Raw genomic sequence first — 21775 nt, forward strand, 5'->3', positions numbered from 1 at the left:
ATCATATTGAAAAGCAGAGACATTACTTTGCCAACCAAGGTTCGTCTAGTCAAGGCTATGGTTTTTCCTGTGGTCATGTATGGATGTGAGAGTTGGACTGTGAAGAAGGCTGAGCGAAGAATTGATGCCTTTGAACTGTGGTGTTGGAGAAGACTCTTGAGAGTCCCTTGGACTGCAAGGAGATCCAACCAGTCCATTCTGAAGGAGATCAGCCCTGGGATTTCTTTGGAAGGAATGATGCTAAAGCTGAAACTCCAGTACTTTGGCCACCTCATGTGAAGAGTTGACTCATTGGAAAAGACTCTGATGCTGGGAAGGATTGGGGGCAGGAGGAGAAGGGGACGACAGAAGATGAGATGGCTGGATGGCATCACTGACTCGATGGACGTGAGTCTGGGTGAACTCTGGGAGTTGGTGATCGACAGGGAGGCCTGGCGTGCTGTGATTCATGGGGTCGCAAAGAGTTGGACGCGACTAAGTGACTGAACTAAACTGAACTGAACATTTCAAATTGCTAACATGCTCCAACAATCAAATATGATCTTCAGAAAGCCATACATTAAAAATGAACTATAGATTATATCCTAAATAACCATTATTCAATACAACTTTCTTTTCAAAAATTTTTATTTTGTGCTATAGTTGACTTATAATGTGTTATTTTCAGGTGTACAACAAAGTTATATGTACAGCAAAGTGAGTATATATATATGTATGTGTGTGTGTGTATATATATGTGTGTGTATATATATATATATATATATATATTTAACTTTGCTTTACTATGCCATCTGGGATATATATATGTCTGAGTAGAGATCCCTGTGCTATACAGTAGATCCTTGTTATCTATTTTATATATAGTTGTGTGTATACATTAAGCCCAAACTCCTAATTTAGCCTTCCCACATACCTTTTCCCTTTGATAACCAAAGGTTTGTTTTCTAAATCTGTGAGTCTGTTTCCTTTCTGTAATAAGTTCATTTGTATCATTTTTTAATATCCTATATATAAATGATACCATATGATATTTGTCTTTCTTTATCTGACCTACTTCACTCAGTATGACGAACTCTAGCTCCATCCAAATTGCTGCACATTAAGACTGTTACACAATAGCAGAAAACTGTAACAATGAAGATGAGCTATAGGCTGACATTTATAAAGGGCTGAGGAGGATGCATTTTGATCACTGGATTGTCTGGGGTTGAGTCCAGTAACAGTTCCCTTCTGGAGCTGAGAAAAGTACGGTAGCAAGGGAACAGCAGGCGTGAAACGCTTCAGGGCGCAGCAGCTATTCCGAGACGGCGGCACGTCCTCCACAGGATATCATGATTAAGTGCTTACAGTTTCTCTGGTTTTGCCCTCTATCTTGATTAAAATTTTGCCACGTTTACGCTGCCACACAGAATAAATGGAGCCACAGCTTCCTTTTCAAACTGCGTTTTGCTGACATCATTCTATCTGTCACATTTAGACCACTTCTAATGGATAACGTTTTCCCCCCACTCTTTAGCACACTGAAGAAGAACACAGTATTCTCTCCCTCCCTCTTTTGATGCTTCATTCATGGCTACTTTCTCCATCCCTGGTCAAGAGGTGAGGGCCTCCTTGGCAATAACTGAAACTCAAAATAACAGGATAATTTTTTATATACCATCTCTGGGATCAGCCTCCCTTCGCATATTATTATTCACCTGCATTAGTGTTCTATTGATGGTATAACAAATTGCCATAACTTGGCAGTTTATAAAACACAAATTTATTATCTCGCAGTTCTATAGGCCAGAAGTAAAAAAAAAAAAAAAAAAAGTCACTGGGTTAAATTCAAGGTCTCAACAAGGCTACATTCCTTTTCTAGATTAGGTGGCAGGCGAGGGGGAGTCCATTTCCTTGCCTCATCCAACTTCCAGAGACTTTCCTTAACTTCTAACCCCTTCCTCCAACTCAAGGGACATGAATCTGAGCAAACTTTGGGAGCCAATGAAGGATGGGGGAACCTGGCATGCTGCAGTCCTAGGGGCCATAGCGTTGGATATGACTTAGCGACTGAATAACAACAACAAATCTCTTCCTACATCTTCAAAGCCAGTAATGCTGCATCTCTCTGCTGCCGCCTGCTTCCACATTTACGGAGATTGATTATATTGGGCTCATCCTAATAACCCCAAATAGTCAGTCCCTCTCTTCAAAATTTAGCTTATTAGCAACTAAACTCATAAGCGAATGCAATTCTCCTCTGTTATATACAATAACATATTCACAGGATCTAGGCAGTAGAAAGTAGGCATCCTCCTGCCTTCGATACATCCTATGAAAGTGAAAGTGGCTTAGTTGTGTCTGACTCTTTGTGACCCTATGGACTATACAGTCTATGGAATTCTCCAGGCCAGAATACTGGAGTGGGTAGCTTTCCCTTCTCCAGGGGATCTTCCCAACCCAGGGATCAAACCGGGGTCTCTTGCACTGCAGGCTGATTCTCTACCAGCTGAGCCACAAGGGAAGCCCAAGAATATTGGAATGGGTAGCCTATCCCTTCTCTAGCAAATCTTTCTAACCCAGGAATTGAACCAGGGTCTCCTGCATTGCAGGTGGATTCTTTACTTACTGAGCTATAAGGGAAGCCCCCCAACATCCTATGACCCTCCCCAATTTGGCAGCTGCACACCTGAGGACTACATTATCCCAGGAGAAGATGAGCACAGCAGAACCAGAATGCCAAGCATGAGAAGGCATTTTTTTTCTAATATGTACTTCAGAAATTGAGGTCTAATTAGAACATATATATAAAATAAGCAGAAGAATCTATAATCTGTTAGAGAAGTGGCCTCCCTTCTAGCCATAAAGACTATTTGAGCTGGGAGAAGAGAGGAATGTAGACAGCATATTAAAAAAGTAAAGACATCACTTTGCTGACAAAGGTCCGCATAGTTAAAGCTATGGCCATTCCAGTAGTCATGTATGGATGTGAGAGTTGAATTATAAAGAAGACTGAATGCCAAAAAATTGATGCTTTTGGTGCTAGAGAAGACTCTTGAGAGTCCCTTAGACTGCAAGGAGATCAAACCAGTCAACCCTCAAGGAAATCAATCATGAATATTCATGGGAAGAACTGATGCTGAAGCTGAAGCTCCAATACTTTGCTCACCTGAAAGAGTCAACTCATTGGAAAAGACCCCTGGGAAAGATTGAGGGTAGGAGGAAAAGAGGGCAAAAGAGGATGAGGTGGTTGGATGGAATCATCAACTCAGTGGACATGAGTTTGAGCAAACTCTGGAAGACAGTGAAGGACAAGGAAGCCTGGTGTGCTGCAATCCATGGGGTCACAAAGAACAGGATGTGACTTAGCAACTGAATAAGAACAAAGAGAGGAATGCTGGGTATTAAACAAGAGGGTCTTGTAAAACGGACCCTGTGCTCTGTCCCCGCCAGGCTAATGACATGAGTGGTTGGAGAGGATGTGGGCTGTGGAAAGTCAGGTGGATCTGAGATATCAAGGCAAAGGTGCCTGTGTCTCGTGGATGGTAAATATGGTTGCGTGCTCTTCCTGGTATAAAGTCTGCCATCCACAAAGGCCTTCATGGTCTGTCTGGATCAAGACAGCTTCAGTCAGCTTCAGACTCTGAGGTCCACAGGGTTGGGTAGAAGAGCTACCTCACACCCTCCGTAGGCTGTGGAAAGTCTCCGACGGTTGGAACCAACTGACCTCAAATGCTGAGTGGTGGCGATGAAGACAACATGCCAGCAGATACCAGGATGGGCCACACACCTTTAAACTGGGTGGGACAGGGCAGTCCTGCCGTAGGTCAGAAAGGAAGGAGAGTGATGGAGAAGGGCCAGACGAGACAGCGGGGACCAGAATGGAGTTAGTCCAGCATCCCTTCACGGCCGTGCCTTGGAAGTGCATCAGCCTCCGTGAGCTGATATGCTCAGAAGTGAGACACAGAACATCTAACCCGACGAGAATGAAGCTTCTACTGCCATTGGGCGGGCCAGCACATAAATAAATCCAGCTGCAGGAACATTATAGAGAATCAAATACACAATGCTCCTGTGGTCTGTATTGTCCAAGCTATGGTTTTTCCAGTAGTCGTGTACGGATGTAAGAGTTGGACCAGAAAGAAGGCTGAGCACCAAAGAATTGATGCTTTTGAACTGTGGTGCTGGAGAAGACTCTTGATACATCAGTAACGGTGGCCTCCTCATCTCACACAGAAATGGTACTCTGTAAATCTCGAATCATTTCCACTTACATTCTTTGATTTTTCAGAAAACCTATGAGTTCAAGAGCTATTGTTTCCTTTGAAAAACTTAACAACTGAAAGCTAACCAGGTCAATACAGATTCTAAAACTTGACACCGACCAAGTCAGGGCTTAACCCACTTCACCCAGACCAGTCTTCTCTCCAGGGTCCTTTGCTGCCGTCTCTTCTCAGCCACAGGGAAGCAACCTGGTTTTGGGGCCTCCATCCTGCCACCTTGTGGTAAAACCTTGGAAAGTCACTCTGCTTCCCACACTGGTGAGCAAACGTACTCGCCAGGTCTGTTGTGAAGACGAATGAATCATCGGATGTAGACATGCCTTGAGAATGCTAAAGTGTTATAAAAATATAAGATATTACTTGTTTTTGCCAGAATAAGTTTCTTAGAAGATGGGCTACAATAAGAAATTTACCTTTCCCAGCATTATGGAGAGTCTACAGAGAAATGAGAGATTTTTAATTTCAGTGTGAAAGTGGGTATTTCCCTGTCTGTTCTAAAGTCATGGAGAAGAGCTTGCCTTCCATCCACTGAGCTCTGAACTTGCAGCTTTAACATTAGATCCTTAATCTATAGAGGAAGGTCACTGACAACCTCATCAGACTGTTGAATTTTCTCTTAACCTTCAGGGAATGGATGTTCTTTCTCGGTCTCCTCTTACTTTTCCAGTTTACATTAATGAGAGGGGAAAAGAGATAATTCCTGCCTACAGATACAGACACACGCACACACACACACACACACACACACACACACACACACAGATCTCTGCATTTATGAGGTTTCATTCTTTAGGGACATCTATCCTCAAGAAGGAGCTTAATTATTTCAGGAAAGAGAATTGATGAAAAAAGGAGAAAGAGACAACTTAATCCTCTCAGAAAGATCAGGCTCATGTTTTGGAGACAACATGGATCATTTAGAACATGTTTTTAAATTTTTTTTTTATCCACTGACCAGCTCTAGTTCAGTTGCTCAGTCGTGTCCGACTCTGCGAGCCCATGGACCGCAGCACGCCAGGCCTCCCTGTCCATCAGTAACTCCCACAGTTTACCCAAACTCATGTCCATTGAGTCGTGACGTCATCCAACCATCTCATCCTCTGTCGTCCCCTTCTCTTCCTGCCTTCAATCCTTCCCAGCATCAGGGTCTTTTCAAATGAGTCAGTTCTTCACATCAGGTGGCCAAAGTATTGGAGTTTCAGCTTCAACATCAGTCCTTCCAATGAACATCCAGGACTGATCTCCTTTAGGATGGACTGGTTGAATCTCGCAGTCCAAGGGACTCTCAAGAGTTTTCTTCAACACCACAGTTCAAAAGCAACAATTCTTTGGCACTCAGCTTTCTTCACAGCCCAACTCTCACATCCATACATGACCACTGGAAAAACCATAGCCTTGACTAGATGGACATTTGTTGACAAAGTAATGTCTCTGCTTCTTAATATGTTATCTAGGTTGGTCATAACTTTCCTTCCAAGGAGTAAGCGTCTTTTAATTTCATGGCTGCAATCACCATCTGCAGTGATTTTGGAGCCCCCCAAAATAAAGTCTGACACTGTTTCTACTGTTTCCCCATCTATTTCCCATGAAGTGATGGGACCAGATGCCATGATCTTTGTTTTCTGAATATTGAGCTTTAAGCCAACTTTTTCACTTTCCACTTTCACTTTCATCAAGAGGCTTTTTAGTTCCTCTTCACTTTCTGCCATAAGGGTGGTATCATCTGCATATCTGAGGTTATTGATATTTCTCCTGGCAATCTTGATTCCAGCTTGTGTTTCTTCCAGTCCAACATTTCTCACGATGTAGTCTGCATATAAGTTAAATAAGCAGGGTGACAATATACAGCCTTGACGAACTCCTTTTCCTATTTGGAACCAGTCCTTTGTTCCATGTCCAGTTCTAACTGTTGCTTCCTGATCTGCATACAGATTTCTCAAGAGGCAGGTCAGGTGGTGTGGTACTCCCATCTCTTTCAGAATTTTCCACAGTTTATTGTGATCCACACAGTCAAAGGCTTTGGCATAGTCAATAAAGCAGAAATAAATGTTTTTCTGGAACTCTCTTGCTTTTTTGATGATCCAGCGGATGCTGACAATTTGATGTCTGGTTCTCTGCCTTTTCTAAAACCAGCTTGAACATCTGGTTTTAGAAAGTTCACAGTTCATGTATTGCTGAAGCCTGGCTTGGAGAATTTTGAGCATTACTTTACTAGGGCGTGAGATGAGTGCAAATGTGTGGTAGTTTGAGCATTATTTGGCATTGCCTTTCTTTGGGATTGGAATGAAAACTGACCTTTTCCAGTCCTGTGGCACTGCTGAGTTTTCCAAATTTGCTGGCATATTGAGTGCAGCACTTTCACAGCATCATCTTTTAGGATTTGAAATAGCTCAACTGGAATTCCATCACCTCCACTAGCTTTGTTCATAGTGATGCTTCCTAAGGCCTACTTGACTTCACATACCAGGATGTCTAGCTCTAGGTGAGTGATCACACCATCATGATTATCTGGGTCATGAGGATATTTTCTGTATAGTTCTTCTGTGTATTCCTGCCACCTCTTCTTAATATCTTCTGCTTCTCTTAGGTCCATACCATTTCTGTCCTTTATTGAGTCCATCTTTGCATGAAATGTTCCTTTGGTATCTAATTTTCCTGAAGAGATCTCTAGTCTTTCCCATTCTGTTGTTTTCCTCTATTTCTTTGCATTGATCGCTGAGGAAGGCTTATCTCTCCTTGCTATTCTTTGGAACTCTGCATTCAAATGGGTATATCTTTCCTTTCCTCCTTTGCTTTTCATTTCTCGTCTTTTCACAGCTATTTGTAAGGTCTCCTCAGACAGCCATTTTGCTTTTTTGCATTTCTTTTTCTTGGGGATGGTCTTCATCCCTGTCTTTGGTACAATGTCATGAACCTCTGTCTATAGTTCATTAGGCACTCTGTCTATCAGATCTAGCCCCTTAAAACTATTTCTGACTTCCACTGTATAATAGTAAGGGATTTGATTTAGGTCATACCTGAATGGTCTAGTGGTTTTCCCTACTTTCTTAATTTAAGTCTGATTTTGGCAATAAGGAGTTCATGATCAGCTCTAAGACTTGGACAAACCCTCCTCTCTCTCAATGGGCTTCAATCTTCCAAAATGCAGCATGGAGGGCTAGTTTGCAAATACTCTGATGTGGACAGCCGCTTATGCACACCCACCCAGCATCCACAAGCTCTCTTCCTGTTGCTAGCTTCCTACTTTTCCTTGAGAGTCTACGCCTTCCCTCAGCTCACTACCACAGAGTTTGAATGCGGCTGCCTCTGATGCACATTCCAGGTTCTGGGATGAGTCTAGTCCTTCCAACCACAGTGACTGGTACAGGGATGGGCATGAGAAACAAGCTGATCCAATCAGATGGAGTTCTGAGTTGGAGGGACTAGGAAAGAGAACTGTGGTACTGGAGAAGATTCTTGAGAGCCCCTTGGACTGCAAGGAGATTAAACCAGTCACTCCTAAAGGAAATGAACCCTGAGTATTCATTGGAAGGACTGATGCTGAACCTGAGCTCCAATCCTTTGGCCACCAGATGTGAAGATCCAGTTCACTGGAAAAGGCCGTGGTGCCGGGAAAGACTGAAGGCGAAAAGAGAAAAGCACAGCAGCAGATGAGATGGTCGGGCAGCATCACCGACTCAGTGGAGAGGAGCTTGACCAAACTCTCAAGCTGGCTTAAGGCAGGCCTGGTACACTGCAGTCCATGGGGTCACAGGAGTTGCACATGATCTAGTGACTGAGCAACAACAACAACAGAAGGAAAGAGAGGCCAGCGTCCTGCAGGACTCACTGTGTGGAGAAGGTGTGGCTGGCCACAGAGTGGCATGGTCCTGAGAGCAGAGCCGAGAGTAGAGCGATCCCAGTGACACTGTTTGAGCCCCTTAGTCCTACTGACTGGACTTCCATTTGAGTCAATACGTTGCCTCTCTTTGCCTAAAGTAGTTTATATTGGGTTTCTATCACTTATAATTCTAAAAATTCTAATCAATAAAATGTCCATTGCCCATTGGCTTCTGAAGACTTCTTGATCTTTGCGTCTGAAATAGTTTTATTGCACTATCTCACCCTCTAGAAGCTTCTTTGTGTGGGTTTCCTGGCCCTCATCTATCTCCCCAGAGGCTATGTAGGTGCATTAAGAGCTGACTGTGTAGTCCCTTGGTCTCTTTCAAAGGACCTAGTCCAGAGCAGGAATTTTCATCCGTGGTCTCATTCCTCCATTCCCGCCCTCTTTCTTTCTTCTTATCTTCTGAGATGGGTACTACTGGGGTGCTGAGCTGAATCAACAGATGCCCTGGATTGTCCCTCAGCTTATTGGGATAGCTCAGCTGGTAAAGAATCCTCCTGCAATGCGGGAGACCTGGGTTCGATCCCTGGGTTGGGAAGATCCCCTGGAGAAGGGAAAGGCTACCCACTCTAGTATTCTGGCCTGGAGAATTCCATGGACTCTATAGTCCATGGGGTTGCAAAGAGTCAGACACGACTGAGCAACTTTCACGTTCACTTTCAAACATGAAAAAAGCCAGTCTGGACTATAAATTATCACAGGTGATGTAACCCATAAACATACACAAAAACCGCAATGGTTCTCACAAGAGCAGGGTCATTTCTCCATTGGGGAGAGGGGAAAGGCTTCCTGAAGGAGATGGGTCTTGAAAGAAGTCCACTTGTTTCCTACACTGTTAGGAGAGCAAGTCACTGAGGCTGAAAGAAAGGCTTGAGCAATGCCTCTGAGGCATTAAACAGTTAAGTGTTCAGGAACAACAACAAATCAGCTCCATTTGGTTTTAGTGTAGAAGGAAGTAAACTGATGGAGAGATTGGAGGGGGGACCAGGCCAGGAATGCCAGGCATTCAGCATGTAGGACGATGCTTCCCAAGTGAGCTTCTAAGGCACCCCCACGTCTCACACGCATACACAGTCATTACAGTGCTACAAACTCAGGCTCTGGGGACCGAACCCCCACTATAGAATCAAAACTCCTAGTGTAGCATTTCACCTTCTCCTGGACATTGTACCTGGAACGTGCATTTTAAACAAGCACCCTTGATCATTCCTATACAACGCATCATCCAGTTTGGGACCAACCGTGACGCTCACATACCTTCTGTACTTTTACTGCACATTTGATACTAAAGCTCTGTGCAAACAAGGACACCATCCCCTCCACGGCTTTGCCTCCCCCAGCCCCAGTCTCTTCCCAATGTCCACTGACTCATCATATGAAGCCAATTACAACACCACCTTCTCCAGGAAGCTTTCCTCACACTTTGGATCTCACCTGCTACTTTTCTTCCGAACAGATGCCGTGTTCCCCACTGACTGCACAGAGACAAGACAGGCCCTATCTCACTCCCAAATGGCCTGTGAACTTCCTGGAAGGCTAAATCCCAGCGTCAATACGTTGGGGAGGGCAAACGTGCCAACTCATTTCCATTCTGAGAGCCTTTATACATGATCCTATCCAGAGGTGTTTTCCCGAGTTTTATAAACAGATTTCCTTGAGAGATGCTCACTCTTCGTTGACTATGCCCTCAGACTCTTAATCCAAGTAAGAGCTTGCAGTGGTTTAGCGGCTTTTGTACCTGTGGGGTGGGGCAGGGGCAGGGCTGGGGTGTTGGTGAGCCAGAGGCCAGGGGCTCTCGAGGACCGACTGAATAGTGGGCACTAAAGCTCTAATAGCTCATTTCATTCTTCCAACACTTACAGGAGTTACGTGTGATCGGGATCCCACTGTCCAGATGAGGAATCCAAGGACAGCAGCCTGATATACTGAAGGCCACAAAGGCAGGAGCTACGACCTTGACCAGCTGCCCCCTCACAGAAGGGGCCTCCTGCTAGCAGCCTTGGCCCCCGGGCCAGCACCATGCTCACGGGCAAGGGCACTTACCACACACCCCGAGGAGTCCACCTGACGGTCAGACACGCACTTGAAGTTGCGAGTGCAGCCCCCGTTGTTCCGAGAGCAGTCACGGACGGGCCCGAAGGAGGACAGCAGGTCGTTGATGGTTTCGAAGTAGGTGGACAGCATCGCGTCCTCCCTTGGAGAGAAAGGGGACGGTTAAATCCCAGAGACACCTGTATCACTGCGTTAAAACTAAGTTTAATGTGCATTACTTTTGAGATCATTATTCATCATATTTGTAATCGAGAAAATGATACAAATGCTTACTTAAAAAGAAAATAAGAAGCAAAGAAAAACAAAAAGAAATAAATTCAATGGTTATACTGTCATATGACATGATGGTTATTTAGTTTTGATAAAGTGAAGTCAAGTCGCTCAGTCATGTCGGACTCTTTGCAACCCCATGGACTGGGGCCTACCAGGCTCCTCCCATGGGATTTTCCGGGCAATGGAGAGTACTGGAGTGGGTTGCCATTTCCTTCTCCAGAGGATCTTCCCCACCCAGGGATCAACCCAGGTCTCCCGCATTGTAGGCAGACGCTTTACCGTCTGAGCCACCAGGGAAGTCCAGTTTTGATAAAGAAGGATATATTTGGAACTTTGCACCCTTTATTTCAATAACCCTCATAATTTTTTAAAGTAGACATACGATTTTCATTTTACCAATAAGTGAACTGTGATGTGACTGAAAAAAAAGTGTTATTTACAATAGCCAAGACATGGACGCAACCTGTTTCCATCAGCAGATGGATGACTAAAGTAGTATGTGTACACGATGGAAAGCCACTCGGTCATAAAAAGAGTGAAATAATGCCATTTATGGTAACATGGATGGACCTAGTGAAGTAAGTCACGCAGAGAAAGACAGATGTTACTGAGTGATATCACTTGTGGAATCTAAAAAAAATAAATAAAAATACAAACGAACTTATTCACAAAAGAGAAACACTCACAGATGTGGAAAATAAACTTATGGTTACCAGAGGGGAAAGCCGGGGTAGGGATAAATTAGGAGTACAAGATTAACAGATACACACTACGACATATAAAATAAACGGCAAGGATTTACTATAGTGTGTAGGGGACTATATTCATTATCATGTATTAATCTATAATGGAAAATAATCTGAAAAAATATATATATAACTGAATCACTTTGTGGTACTCCTGAAACTAACATAATATTGTAAATCAATTTTAATTCAATTAAAAAACAGAAGAAAAAGAAAGGTGAAGTGTTTTGCTGACTGCCACCAGCCTGCACTGTGGCAGAATTAAAGTCTGTGCCAAGCTCTATCTGAATACACAGAGAAAGTTCTTCCCTCTACACAATTCTTAACTTGCATTATACATGTTTCTACAGATTCCAGATATCCCCACAGCAACTCTGTAAAATGGGCACGTTCCTAGTATTCCAACTTTGCAGAGATAAGTTGAAACTATGGGAGGTGTGGCACTCACCCCAAATTACACAGCCTATAAACAGGAGAGCCAAGACACAAACACAGAATCTCTGACCCTAGTACCACAGACCTGTATTTTTCAGACTCTTGCCTACAAATCACACCATCAACACCAGTAGCGTCAGCTGTTGTAAAGATGAGAAGACTCTAGGCAAATGCGTGAGTGAAACTCCCAAGTGAGGTTCACAATAGAATAAGACTAGGTACTATAATCCATGAATCTGCCAAAATTCTATTTGAGAAGAGATAAAAAATGAAAGTTTCTGGATGCTGCTTTCTGGGAAAAGGGCCCCCAAATAAGGAATATCCTAGCCCTGGCTAGGTGATCTATGGTGCATTCATTAGGGTTAGGGCTAGGGTTAGGAGGAGGTTTTATTTGCAGGAGGTTTTATTAAGGGGTCACTACAGGCAGTAAAAAGAGGCACCATATTCTTCCATGATGTATATCTCATGGAATCCAGAACTAAGAAAGAGGGGACGTGCCAGGGTATGCATGTGTTGTGCGAGGGGGCCAGGGAGCACCCCTAGTGATGTCTCTGGACCACACCCTTCACCCTTTCTCCCAACCTTCCTCTCCTCAGGCTTGGCTCTCCAGGTTTCAGTCTCCTAGCTTCTTCCCTGACTCCAACCCTATCCCCTTCTGTTCCATCTTTCATCCTGACTACCAGTGAACCTGGTAAATTCCAGCTCTACCTAGATACCCCATGGATCAATAGGTCTCCATTATTTACAGAAGAAAATCTAAATTAGTTTCATTGGCATTCAACATCCTTCATAGTCGGGTTCCTGCCTACCTGTCTGGCTACATTTCACTTCGCCCTCAGAGTCTCCATTCCATAGCCACAGCCTCCTTCTCATTTGCTAAACACACAATCTGAGGCCAGGTTCCCTGCAAACAGATCCTGAAACAGAGTGCTGCTTACAGGAGGGTTGTCGAGGAGCCCTCTTGGGATACAGGAAGCCAGCAAGGCACGACTGGGCAGGGGGGAGGCTGTCCTGCCATGTGGTTGAGGCCACGTGGGTCTGCAGCCTCAGGTGGTCCTGAGGGGAGCTGGAGCGCCCTTTTAAGATGCCCTGAAAGGAGCCAAGGGACCCAGGCCTCTGCATCACCACATCACCGGCTGCCACGTGGAGGGGTGTCCTTGGGACAGGCAGCTCCCTGTGGCTGAGGTAATGCCAGTGAAAGACAGAGCTGTGAGTTTCGGCCACATTCCAGAGGATGGGGGGGTCAGCCCTGCAGGGCTCTGGGTGCAGGGCGTACCTTTACCTCCCCGAATCCTCGACCATGCCCTTCTGCCTGGGATGCTCAGCTCCAACTTTTCTCCCCCACAGAATCCCAAGAACCCTCGAAACCATTTGAATCCATGCGTCCGTTCATTCACCCTTACATTATACGTGTTTACAGAGTGCTTCCTATGGACCGGGGAGCATCCTAGGTACTAGGGTTCCAGCAGGGACACTGGACAAAGTCCTCACGTCCAGTGAGCTCACTGTGACCTCCTCAGTGAAACCCTCTCTACATCCCACAAACAGAATCGACTCCTTTTCGCTTTGAGTCCATTGTTTAAATCTATTATTTTAGTGATCTTCATCACCAACGCCATAGTTTCCCAAAGAGACTGTAAGCTTCTTGAGTGAAAGGCCCAAGGCTTAGTCATCCCTCTTTATTTATTTTTTAATGTTTTGTTTTATATTGGAGTACAGCTGGCCTTCCCTTGTGGCTCAGCTGGTAAAGAATCCGCCTGCAATGTGGGAGACCTGGGTTCCATCTCTCGGTTAGGAAGAGCCCCTGGAGAAGGGAAAGGCTACCCACCCACCCCAGTATTCCAGCCTGGAGAATTCCATGGACTGCAGGCCATGGGGTCACAAAGAGTCCAGCACAACTGAGTGACACTGACTCAGTCACAGCTGATTAACGAGGCTGTGACAGCTTCATGTGGACAGAAAGGGACTCAGGTGTACATGTACACTATTCATTATCTCCGCAAACTACTCCCCAACCCAGGCTGCACATTGTTCTATTTAAAATGGATAACCAACAAGGACCTACTGTACAGCACAACAGCACAGGTAACTCTGAACAATGATATGCAATCATCCCTCTTTAGCCCCCAGCACTCACCCTGGTAAGACCTTGTGCGAAGTAGGTGTTTTGCAAGAGAAACAAAGAAATTACCAGAAGGCATGGATACAACCACCACCAATCAGTAGTTTTATCACGATTATGTCCAAAGAGGACACTCCCCTGCCTAACCCCAGCTCTGGGTTCCCACCGTAAATCCCTCACGCTCAGGGCTGCAGTAGAGGGCCAAAGAAGAGAAAGCAAGGAGGAGAGCCACCAGCTTATCTATCACTTCCTAACTTTGTACAGAGTGAGGTCAAGGTGGCAGGCGGATGGAGGGAGGCAAGGAACAGTCCCTGAGCTCATGCTCTTGGGAGACTCCCACTTCTGAATCACAGAAAGAGTTGGGAATCCTGGAAAGACATTAACGGTATTAAAATATTAATATCCTTAGAGGGGGAAGAAGGATGATACGTGAGGGGAGGAGATAAAGACAGAGAGAGACAATTTGAGAAAGTGTGAGAGCAAGGAAAGAGACAAACATGCAGAGAATCTGCTAGAAAGCAGGAAGAGAGGCTGAGAGGCGGAAATACAGGCATCCAGAGCAGGATGGGTGCCCAGATGGACGGATGGACTGACAAATGGACAGGTAAACAGAGAGACAGACAGAGAGAGCAACACAGCCAGAGGAGTGCCACGGAGAGAGAGCTTAAGAGAGGAAGCTGGAGGCAGCGGGGGTGTGTAAAGAAAAAAAGCGCAGAGCTAGATTAGGAGAAAGAAACAGAGATTCAAAAAGGAGAAGGTATGCAGGCCAGCAGAATAAATGTCCACATGTACCGAGATGGAGAGGAGGAGGGGAGGAGAGAAGAGGGAAAGATGGGGAGAGGGGAAGGAGTAGGGGAAGGAGACAGACTCAGGAAGACAGAGAATGAACAGGAAGAAAAAGACACTGCCTGAGTGGAAAGACCACACACAGAGACACGGAGAGCAGAGACAGAAGGACCGAGAGAAGCAAAGGAAGAGACAAGAAAAACCAGCAAAAATTGTCACCTTCCAGTGGAACCTGGCGACAGCTCAGGCTATACAAATAAGGAGGCTGTTAGCTTTTCAAAGGATTGATTCTGCATGAACATCCGTTACACCCAGGGAACATTACTTAAAACACAAAGCCCTGACACAGGGGCTGTTACTGAGTTGAGAACAGCAATCGCGTCAGGCTGGGAAAATGAAGTATCTGAAGCACGAGTTACAGAGGGAGCAGGGCAGACGCTGGCATTTTCCGAAGTCAGGACCCAACTTCTCATCCCAGATGCTGAGTGCAGGATCTGGGGTCTGCTGGAGCACAGAGCGGCCCCACTAGCAGGGCGTAGAGGGATGGAGCCTTTAGCCCTGGAGGTGGAGGGGGACTGCGGTGACAGGGGCAAGCTGGGAGAGTCCCGGCTTTGCCAGGAATCGCCAGCATCACGCACATCACCTCCCTCCACCATCATTTCCTGAGCCCAAATGTATGCATTTTACTCCGCCTCTGCAGCCCTAGAAACCAGCTGTTGGGGAGAGGCGGGACTTGTCCCGGGAACGTCGCGGTGAGGCGGTGAGGCGGTGAGGTCAGGGTCTGCGTGCGCGTCTGCCTGAAGTCAGGTCCTGAGCTTTCTCCAGGCCACGGCTCAGCTTGTCCAACTTGCTCTGTGCCCTTGGGCAAGTCAGAGCTCTCCTAACAGCAAAGCTGGAAGAAATCTGTACCCACCCCTCTGGGTCTTACAGGAGGAAGATCTGGAAGGGCAGAGACTGAGCCGCCCTTGCACACCTCCCAGCGCTGCCTGCTGACCTGTGCACATGCCTCAGTAGCCTCGATCCGTACTGGAATAAAAGGGGAAAACACCATTGGTTTGGTTTTCTAGAGCAGCCATAGCAAGTACTACAACACGGGGGACTTAAAACAGCAGAAATGTACACTGTCCCAGTTCTGGAGACTGAGTGTCCAGAATGAAGGTGTCAGCAGGGCCACACTTCCTCTACAGATCTAGGGGAGACCCCCTCTTGCCTCTTCATAGCTTCCTTCATAGCTCCTGGCAACCCTTGGCATTCCTTGGCTTGTACCTGCATCACTCTAATCTCTGCCTCCATTGTCACATGGCTCTGCCTCGTGTCTGTGTCTTTTCCTCTCCTCACAATGATACCGTCCACTGGATTTAGAGTCTACTCAGGTGGTGCTAGTGGTAAAGAAACTGCCTGCGAAGGCAGGAGATGCAAAAGATGCGGGTTCGACCCCTGGGTTGGGAAGATCCTCTAGGAGGGCATGGCAACCCACTCCAGTATTCTGGCTTGGAGAATCCCATGGACAGAGGAGCCTGACGGGCTATAATACATAGTTCATAGGGTTGCAAAGAGCTGCCCATGAATAAAGTGACTTTGCATGCTGTAAGTGCCCACACTAATCTATTATGACCTTATCTTAATTAAATCTGCAAAGACTCTATCTCCAGAAAAGTTCACATTCTGAGGTTCTGGGTGGACAAGAGTTTTGGGGGACACTACTCAACCCACAGCTCACAGCTCAGAGACTCGTCCTCAAGCTGAGCAGGACAGCAGGACAGAGCCAAGACTGTAATCCTGGCCTTTGGTCTTAACTCCAGTGTTACTGACACCATACCAGCCCTCCCAACTCCAGGCTCTGCATGTTACACTGTGGTATTTACAAAGCCCGTGAAAGCTCAGAAAAAGGACCAAGGTGAAGCCGTTTCTCCTTCATTTGAGAGGAGAAAAGACGAACAATAATGAAGTACCTAACACACCCCAGGCAGAACAGAGGTTGGCAGACTTCTCCATACAGAAATCCACAGTCAGCATCTTAGGCTTTACAACCATATGGCCTCTGTTCTAACTACTCAATTCTGCTTTTATAGTGCACAATCAGCCATAGAAAATATGTAACGATGATGTGCAAAATGCAATGAATGAACAGGGCTATGTTTCAACAAAATTGTATTTACAAAAAGACACAGTAGGCTGGACCACCATGTCCTGTTTCACGTGGGAAAACCTGCAGGTCGGCTGGAGTCAGGGTTTGAGCCAAGGTATGTCCAACTCCAGAACCCACATTCCTTCTCCTATATGAAGCTTCCTCTGAACCTCACTCTTCTCATCTGTAAAATGGGAACAGCATCTTTCTAGCTCCCAACCATGTAGGACTATTGTGGGAATGATGCAATGAGAGGGTGCACAGGACCATGTTTTCGAAACTCTAAAATCCAATGCAAATCTATTTACTCTTCATTCATTCAAAAAATATTTGAGCACCTACTGTATGCCTGGTACTGAGATGATTACTATTATTATTTTTTGAATTGAATACTTAATTTTATTTATATGTAATGCTGTTACAACTGGTGGCTCAGCAGTAAAAGAATCCTCCTGCCACGCAGGAGATGCAGAGATGCAGGTTTGATCCCTGGGTTGGAAGATCCCCTGGGGGGAGGAAATGACAACTCACTCCAGAGTACTTGCCTGGAGAATCCCATGGACAGAGGAGCGTGGCGGGCTACAGTCCATGGGGTCCCAAAGAACTGGACACAACTGAATGACTGAAAAACAACAAACACTTTTACAACCCCCTATGTTGTCTTTAATTTTAATTTTTTCAGCATTTTCTCAGATGCATCTTTAAAGTTGGGGAAAGAATAATATGAACACCCATACTTTTTAGATTTAACAGTTGTTAGCAATATGACAAATGCACATTATCTTTCTATTTATGAAATTACCAGTCTATTAATTTACCTTCTGTGATCTCTATTATTATGCCTTTCCTTTGGTATCACTCTGCCTGTCTTCTGTCACCTATCAATTCCAGCCACTAAGGTGTCTTGAAGCATCTCTCCAGTTCTAACAATCTAATTTTTCTTTTTTTTCCCCCTGATAATACTGGTTTCAAAACAGTCACCCAAGCCCTGCCAGGTTGAGTGAGGCTGCCATCCCCTCCCGAGCGGGTTGTGTGCGTGTGAAGCAGCATTTGGATTCCATTTGCCCGAGTTGGCTGAGCCCAGCGCAGGGAGAGCATTAGGCAGGGCGGCTGGGAACAGATGCTGACGCGGCCCCCTGTTAATAAGCACCAGGAAAGGTCTGTGTCACTCAGAGAGAGGTGCGAATGGATGACTCGGGGCCCAGGCAGTGATGAGCCCCCCACGGGTGCAGACTAATCCTTCTCTGATGGCAACAGGCGGCCTGTTTCCTGAGCTCCCAGAGAGGGAGGGAGGAGCTGGGGACAGGGCTTGTCAGGAAGCAGCTTCCCTCCTCCCCACCCCTCATGCGCCCTGCCTCGGGGTTCAGGAGCGGCTGTGGAGCCCAGACACGAGGCAGGCTTGTCTCCCAGCTTCAGTCACCATGGCACCCTGGGTGAGTCCCGTAAACCCTGAGCCTCCATTTTCTTATCTGAAAAATGGAGATATTAACACGTGGCTGGCAGAGTTAGCATGGAAAATAAGTTAGACGATATATGCAAAATGTCTTACACACAGAAGGTATCCAATGGCTGGCAGAAAGTAGCATCATCTCATTTTCTGCAAAATTGCAAGGACTGCAACTTGAGAATGTAAGGAGCTCAGTGCAGGAGGGAAAAGGAGGACTTGGGGCCTCATAGTGTCGATTTACTCAAATATTTTTGTTGATGTCTAATTTGGCCCTGGGCTGACTCCTGGGCAAAGACAGGAATAGGTATGACATAGCATGTGCAGGGGAGGAAGAGAAAAACAACCAAAAAAAGTAAACCCTGCAACATAACTGGGGCCTTAGGACTATAAAAGAAGAAGTCATTCCACCCACCCAGACCTTGGTAGTGAGCAGCCAGACAAGGCTTTTTGGAGGAGGTAACATTGCAGCTGAAACAAAAAGGCTGAGCAGAAACTAACCACACGAAGGAGGGTGGCATGAGACAAGGGTGTTCCAGGCAGAGGGAACAGAATATGTGAAGGCCTAGCCTGCAAAATCCCATGGATGGAGGAGCCTGGTGGGCTGCAGTCCACGGGGTCGCTGAGGGTCAGACACAACTCAGAGACTTCACTTTCACTTTCCACTTTCACGCATTGGAGAAGGAAATGGCAACCCACTCCAGTGTTCTTGCCTGGAGAATCCCAGGGACGGGGGTGCCTGGTCGGCTGCCATCTATGGGGTTGCACAGAGTCAGACACGACTGAAGCGACTTAGCAGCAGCAGCGGTAGCAGAGGGTATATCCTGGTTGGGGGAACTTCAAACGATGTAGGGAAGTTGAGTACCATGGAGGAGGTGAGGTTTAGCAAAGTGTGGGACAGCAGAGGCTGCTGGGAGACAAGGTTGTGTGCGTGTCAGGCCCTGGTGGTCCTGCACTTCATCCTGGGAGCTACAGGCATCCACCAAAGAGCTCTAGAATCAGATCCCGCTTTTATTTAGACTGCTAACACAGACTGAGATTTAAGGTAAATTATTATGGCAACAACAATAATAATAGTTTGTGATTATTGAACACTCATAATATGCCACGAAATGTTTCCAGCAGGACATGTGGCAGCCTTCTTCATCCTCATGAAAACAGAGTGATGTAGATGATGGGATCATCCTTGCTTCCTAGAAGATGGAGCTAAGTTCCCGTTTTGAGGATTAGGGCTGTTTTGAGACCGGCTGAAGACCATGTTAGGGACAGTGTCGGGACAGTGTCAGGACAGCTACTGGCACATGGCGATGGCTTTATGAAGATTAGGTGGTACAAGGCTTCTAGGCAGGGGTGGGCTAGTACAGGGAAGCAGATTGGGCTTTTTGAAAGTCAGAGCCTTTGAGCAATGGGAACGCTGTCTCTTGAGGGCTTGCTCCTGCTGGCCACAGCAGGCACGCAACCTGAGCGGGGATGGCCACTTTCTGGGATGGCGATAGAGGAGTCAGGCTTCCTGGGGAGGGCTGTTTTATCATGGTGACAGTCGCAACAATGGCTGTTCACTGAAAAAGTGAGGGGGAGGAGGAAGAGAAAAAGAGATGGACGAGGCTGCCCATCATCTGTATGGTTTGAGGGCCAAAGAAAATGATTGTGAGTATCCGTTGCCCATCTGTGAAATGGGGACAATGAAATTCAGCTTACAGGGACATGGTCAGGACTAATGAGACAGAAGATACAGAAGCTCCTCACCATAGTCAGGCTCAAACAGACGCCTTGATAAGGGGCTGCTGTATCTTGGAAATCATTTGTTCATTTCAAAGATGTTTACCCAGCACTTAGCACCACAGGGGTTGGAGGTTAAGCCTTCAGAAAAGGGCAGGACAGACAGGCTTTGCTCTCCTAGAACTTATAGCTCAGTTAATAGACCTGCAAGTCCCTGTCTCTGTACCTGTATATTGCTATCTCTATTGTTGTTCAGTTGCTAAGTCGTGTCCAGCTCTTTGTGACACCATGGACAGAAGCACACCAGGCCTCCCTGTTCTTTACTAGCTCCTGGAGTTCGCTCAAATTCATGTCCATTGAGTCAGTGATGCTAACTAAACATCTCATACTCTGCCACTCTCTTCTCCTTTTGCCTTCAATCTTTCCCATCAGGAAAAGCATCAGGGTCTTTTCCAATGAGTTGGCTCTTCACATCAGAAGATCCAAGTATTGTAGCTTCAGCTTCAGCATCAGTCTTTCCAATGAATATTCAGGGTTGATTTCCTTTGGGATTCACTGGTTTAATTTTCCTGAAGTCCAAGGGACTATCAAGAGTCTTCTCCAGCACCACGATTCAAAAGTGTCAATTCTTTGGTGCTCAGCTTTCTTTATGGTACAATTCTCACATCCATACGTGACTGCTGGAAAAATCATAGCTTGACTATACAGACCTTTGCCAGCAAAATGATGTCTTCACTTTTTAATATGCTGTCTAGGTTGTCGATTTGGAAAATTCTGCAAGAGATGGGAATACCAGACTACCTGACCTGCCTCTTGAGAAACCTATATGCAGGTGAGGAAGCAACAGTTAGAACTGAACATGGAACAGACTGGTTCCAAATAGGAAAAGGAGCACGTCAAGGCTGTATATTGTCACCCTGCTTATTTAACTTATATGCAGAGTACATCATGAGAAATGCTGGGCTGGAAGAAGCACAAGCTGGAATCAAGATTTACCGGAAGAAACATCAATAACCTCAGATATGCAGATGACACCACCCTTATGGCAGAAAGTGAAGAGGAACTAAAGAGCCTCTTGATGAAAGTGAAAGAGGAGAGTGAAAAAGTTGGCTTAAAGCTCAACATTCAGAAAACTTAAGATCATGGCATCTGGTCCCATCACTTCATGGGAAATAGATGGGTAAACAGTGGAAACAGTGTCAGACTTTATTTTTTGGGGCTCCAAAATCACTGCAGATGGTGACTGCAGCCATGAAATTAAAAGACACTTACTCCTTGGTAGGAAAGTTATGACCAACCTAGATAGCATATTCAAAAGCAGAGACATTACTTTGCAAACAAAGGTCCATCTAGTCAAGGCTATGGTTTTTCCTGTGGTCATGTATGGATGTGAGAGTTGGACTATGAAGAAAATTGAGTGCCAAAGAATTGATGCTTTTGAACTGTGGTGTTGGAGAAGACTCTTGAGAGTCCCTTGGACTGCAAGGAGATCCAACCAGTCCATTCTGAAGGAGATCAGCCCTGGGATTTCTTTGGAAGGAATGATGCTAAAGCTGAAACTCCAGTACTTTGGCCACTTCATGTGAAGAGTTGATTCATTGGAAAAGACTCTGATGCTGGGAGGGATTGGGGGCGGGAGGAGAAGGGGACGACAGAGGATGAGATGGCTGGATGGCATCACCGACTTGATGCATATGAGTTTGGGTGAGCCCCGGGAGTTGGTGATGAACAGGGAGGCCTGGTGTGCAAAGAGTCGGACACAACTGAGTGACTAAACTGGACTGAACTAGGTTTGTCATAGTTTTTCCCTCAAGGAGCAAGAGTCTTTAAATTTTATGGCCGCAGTCACCATCCTCAGTGATTTTGGAGCCCAAGAAAATAAAGTCTGTCACTATTTCCACTGTTTCCCCATCTATTTGCCATTA

The 21775-nt window shown here is 45.8% G+C and overlaps 1 protein-coding gene across 3 annotated transcripts in view; it reads right to left on the reverse strand.

Annotated features, from left to right (window-relative positions):
- The window catches only part of ASTN2 (astrotactin 2), a 1047731-nt gene that overhangs the window by 416667 nt on the left and 609289 nt on the right, over positions 1-21775 (reverse strand). For all 3 annotated transcript variants that reach the window (XM_070795372.1, XM_019966821.2, XM_070795370.1), the window contains one exon: positions 10189-10339. In XM_070795372.1, the coding sequence (XP_070651473.1) occupies positions 10189-10339 (151 nt within the window). The remainder of the gene's footprint in view (positions 1-10188; positions 10340-21775) is intronic.

The sequence above is a fragment of the Bos indicus genome, chromosome 8, assembly GCF_029378745.1.
Source record: "Bos indicus isolate NIAB-ARS_2022 breed Sahiwal x Tharparkar chromosome 8, NIAB-ARS_B.indTharparkar_mat_pri_1.0, whole genome shotgun sequence".
In the NCBI taxonomy this organism is placed as follows: Eukaryota; Metazoa; Chordata; class Mammalia; order Artiodactyla; family Bovidae; genus Bos; species Bos indicus.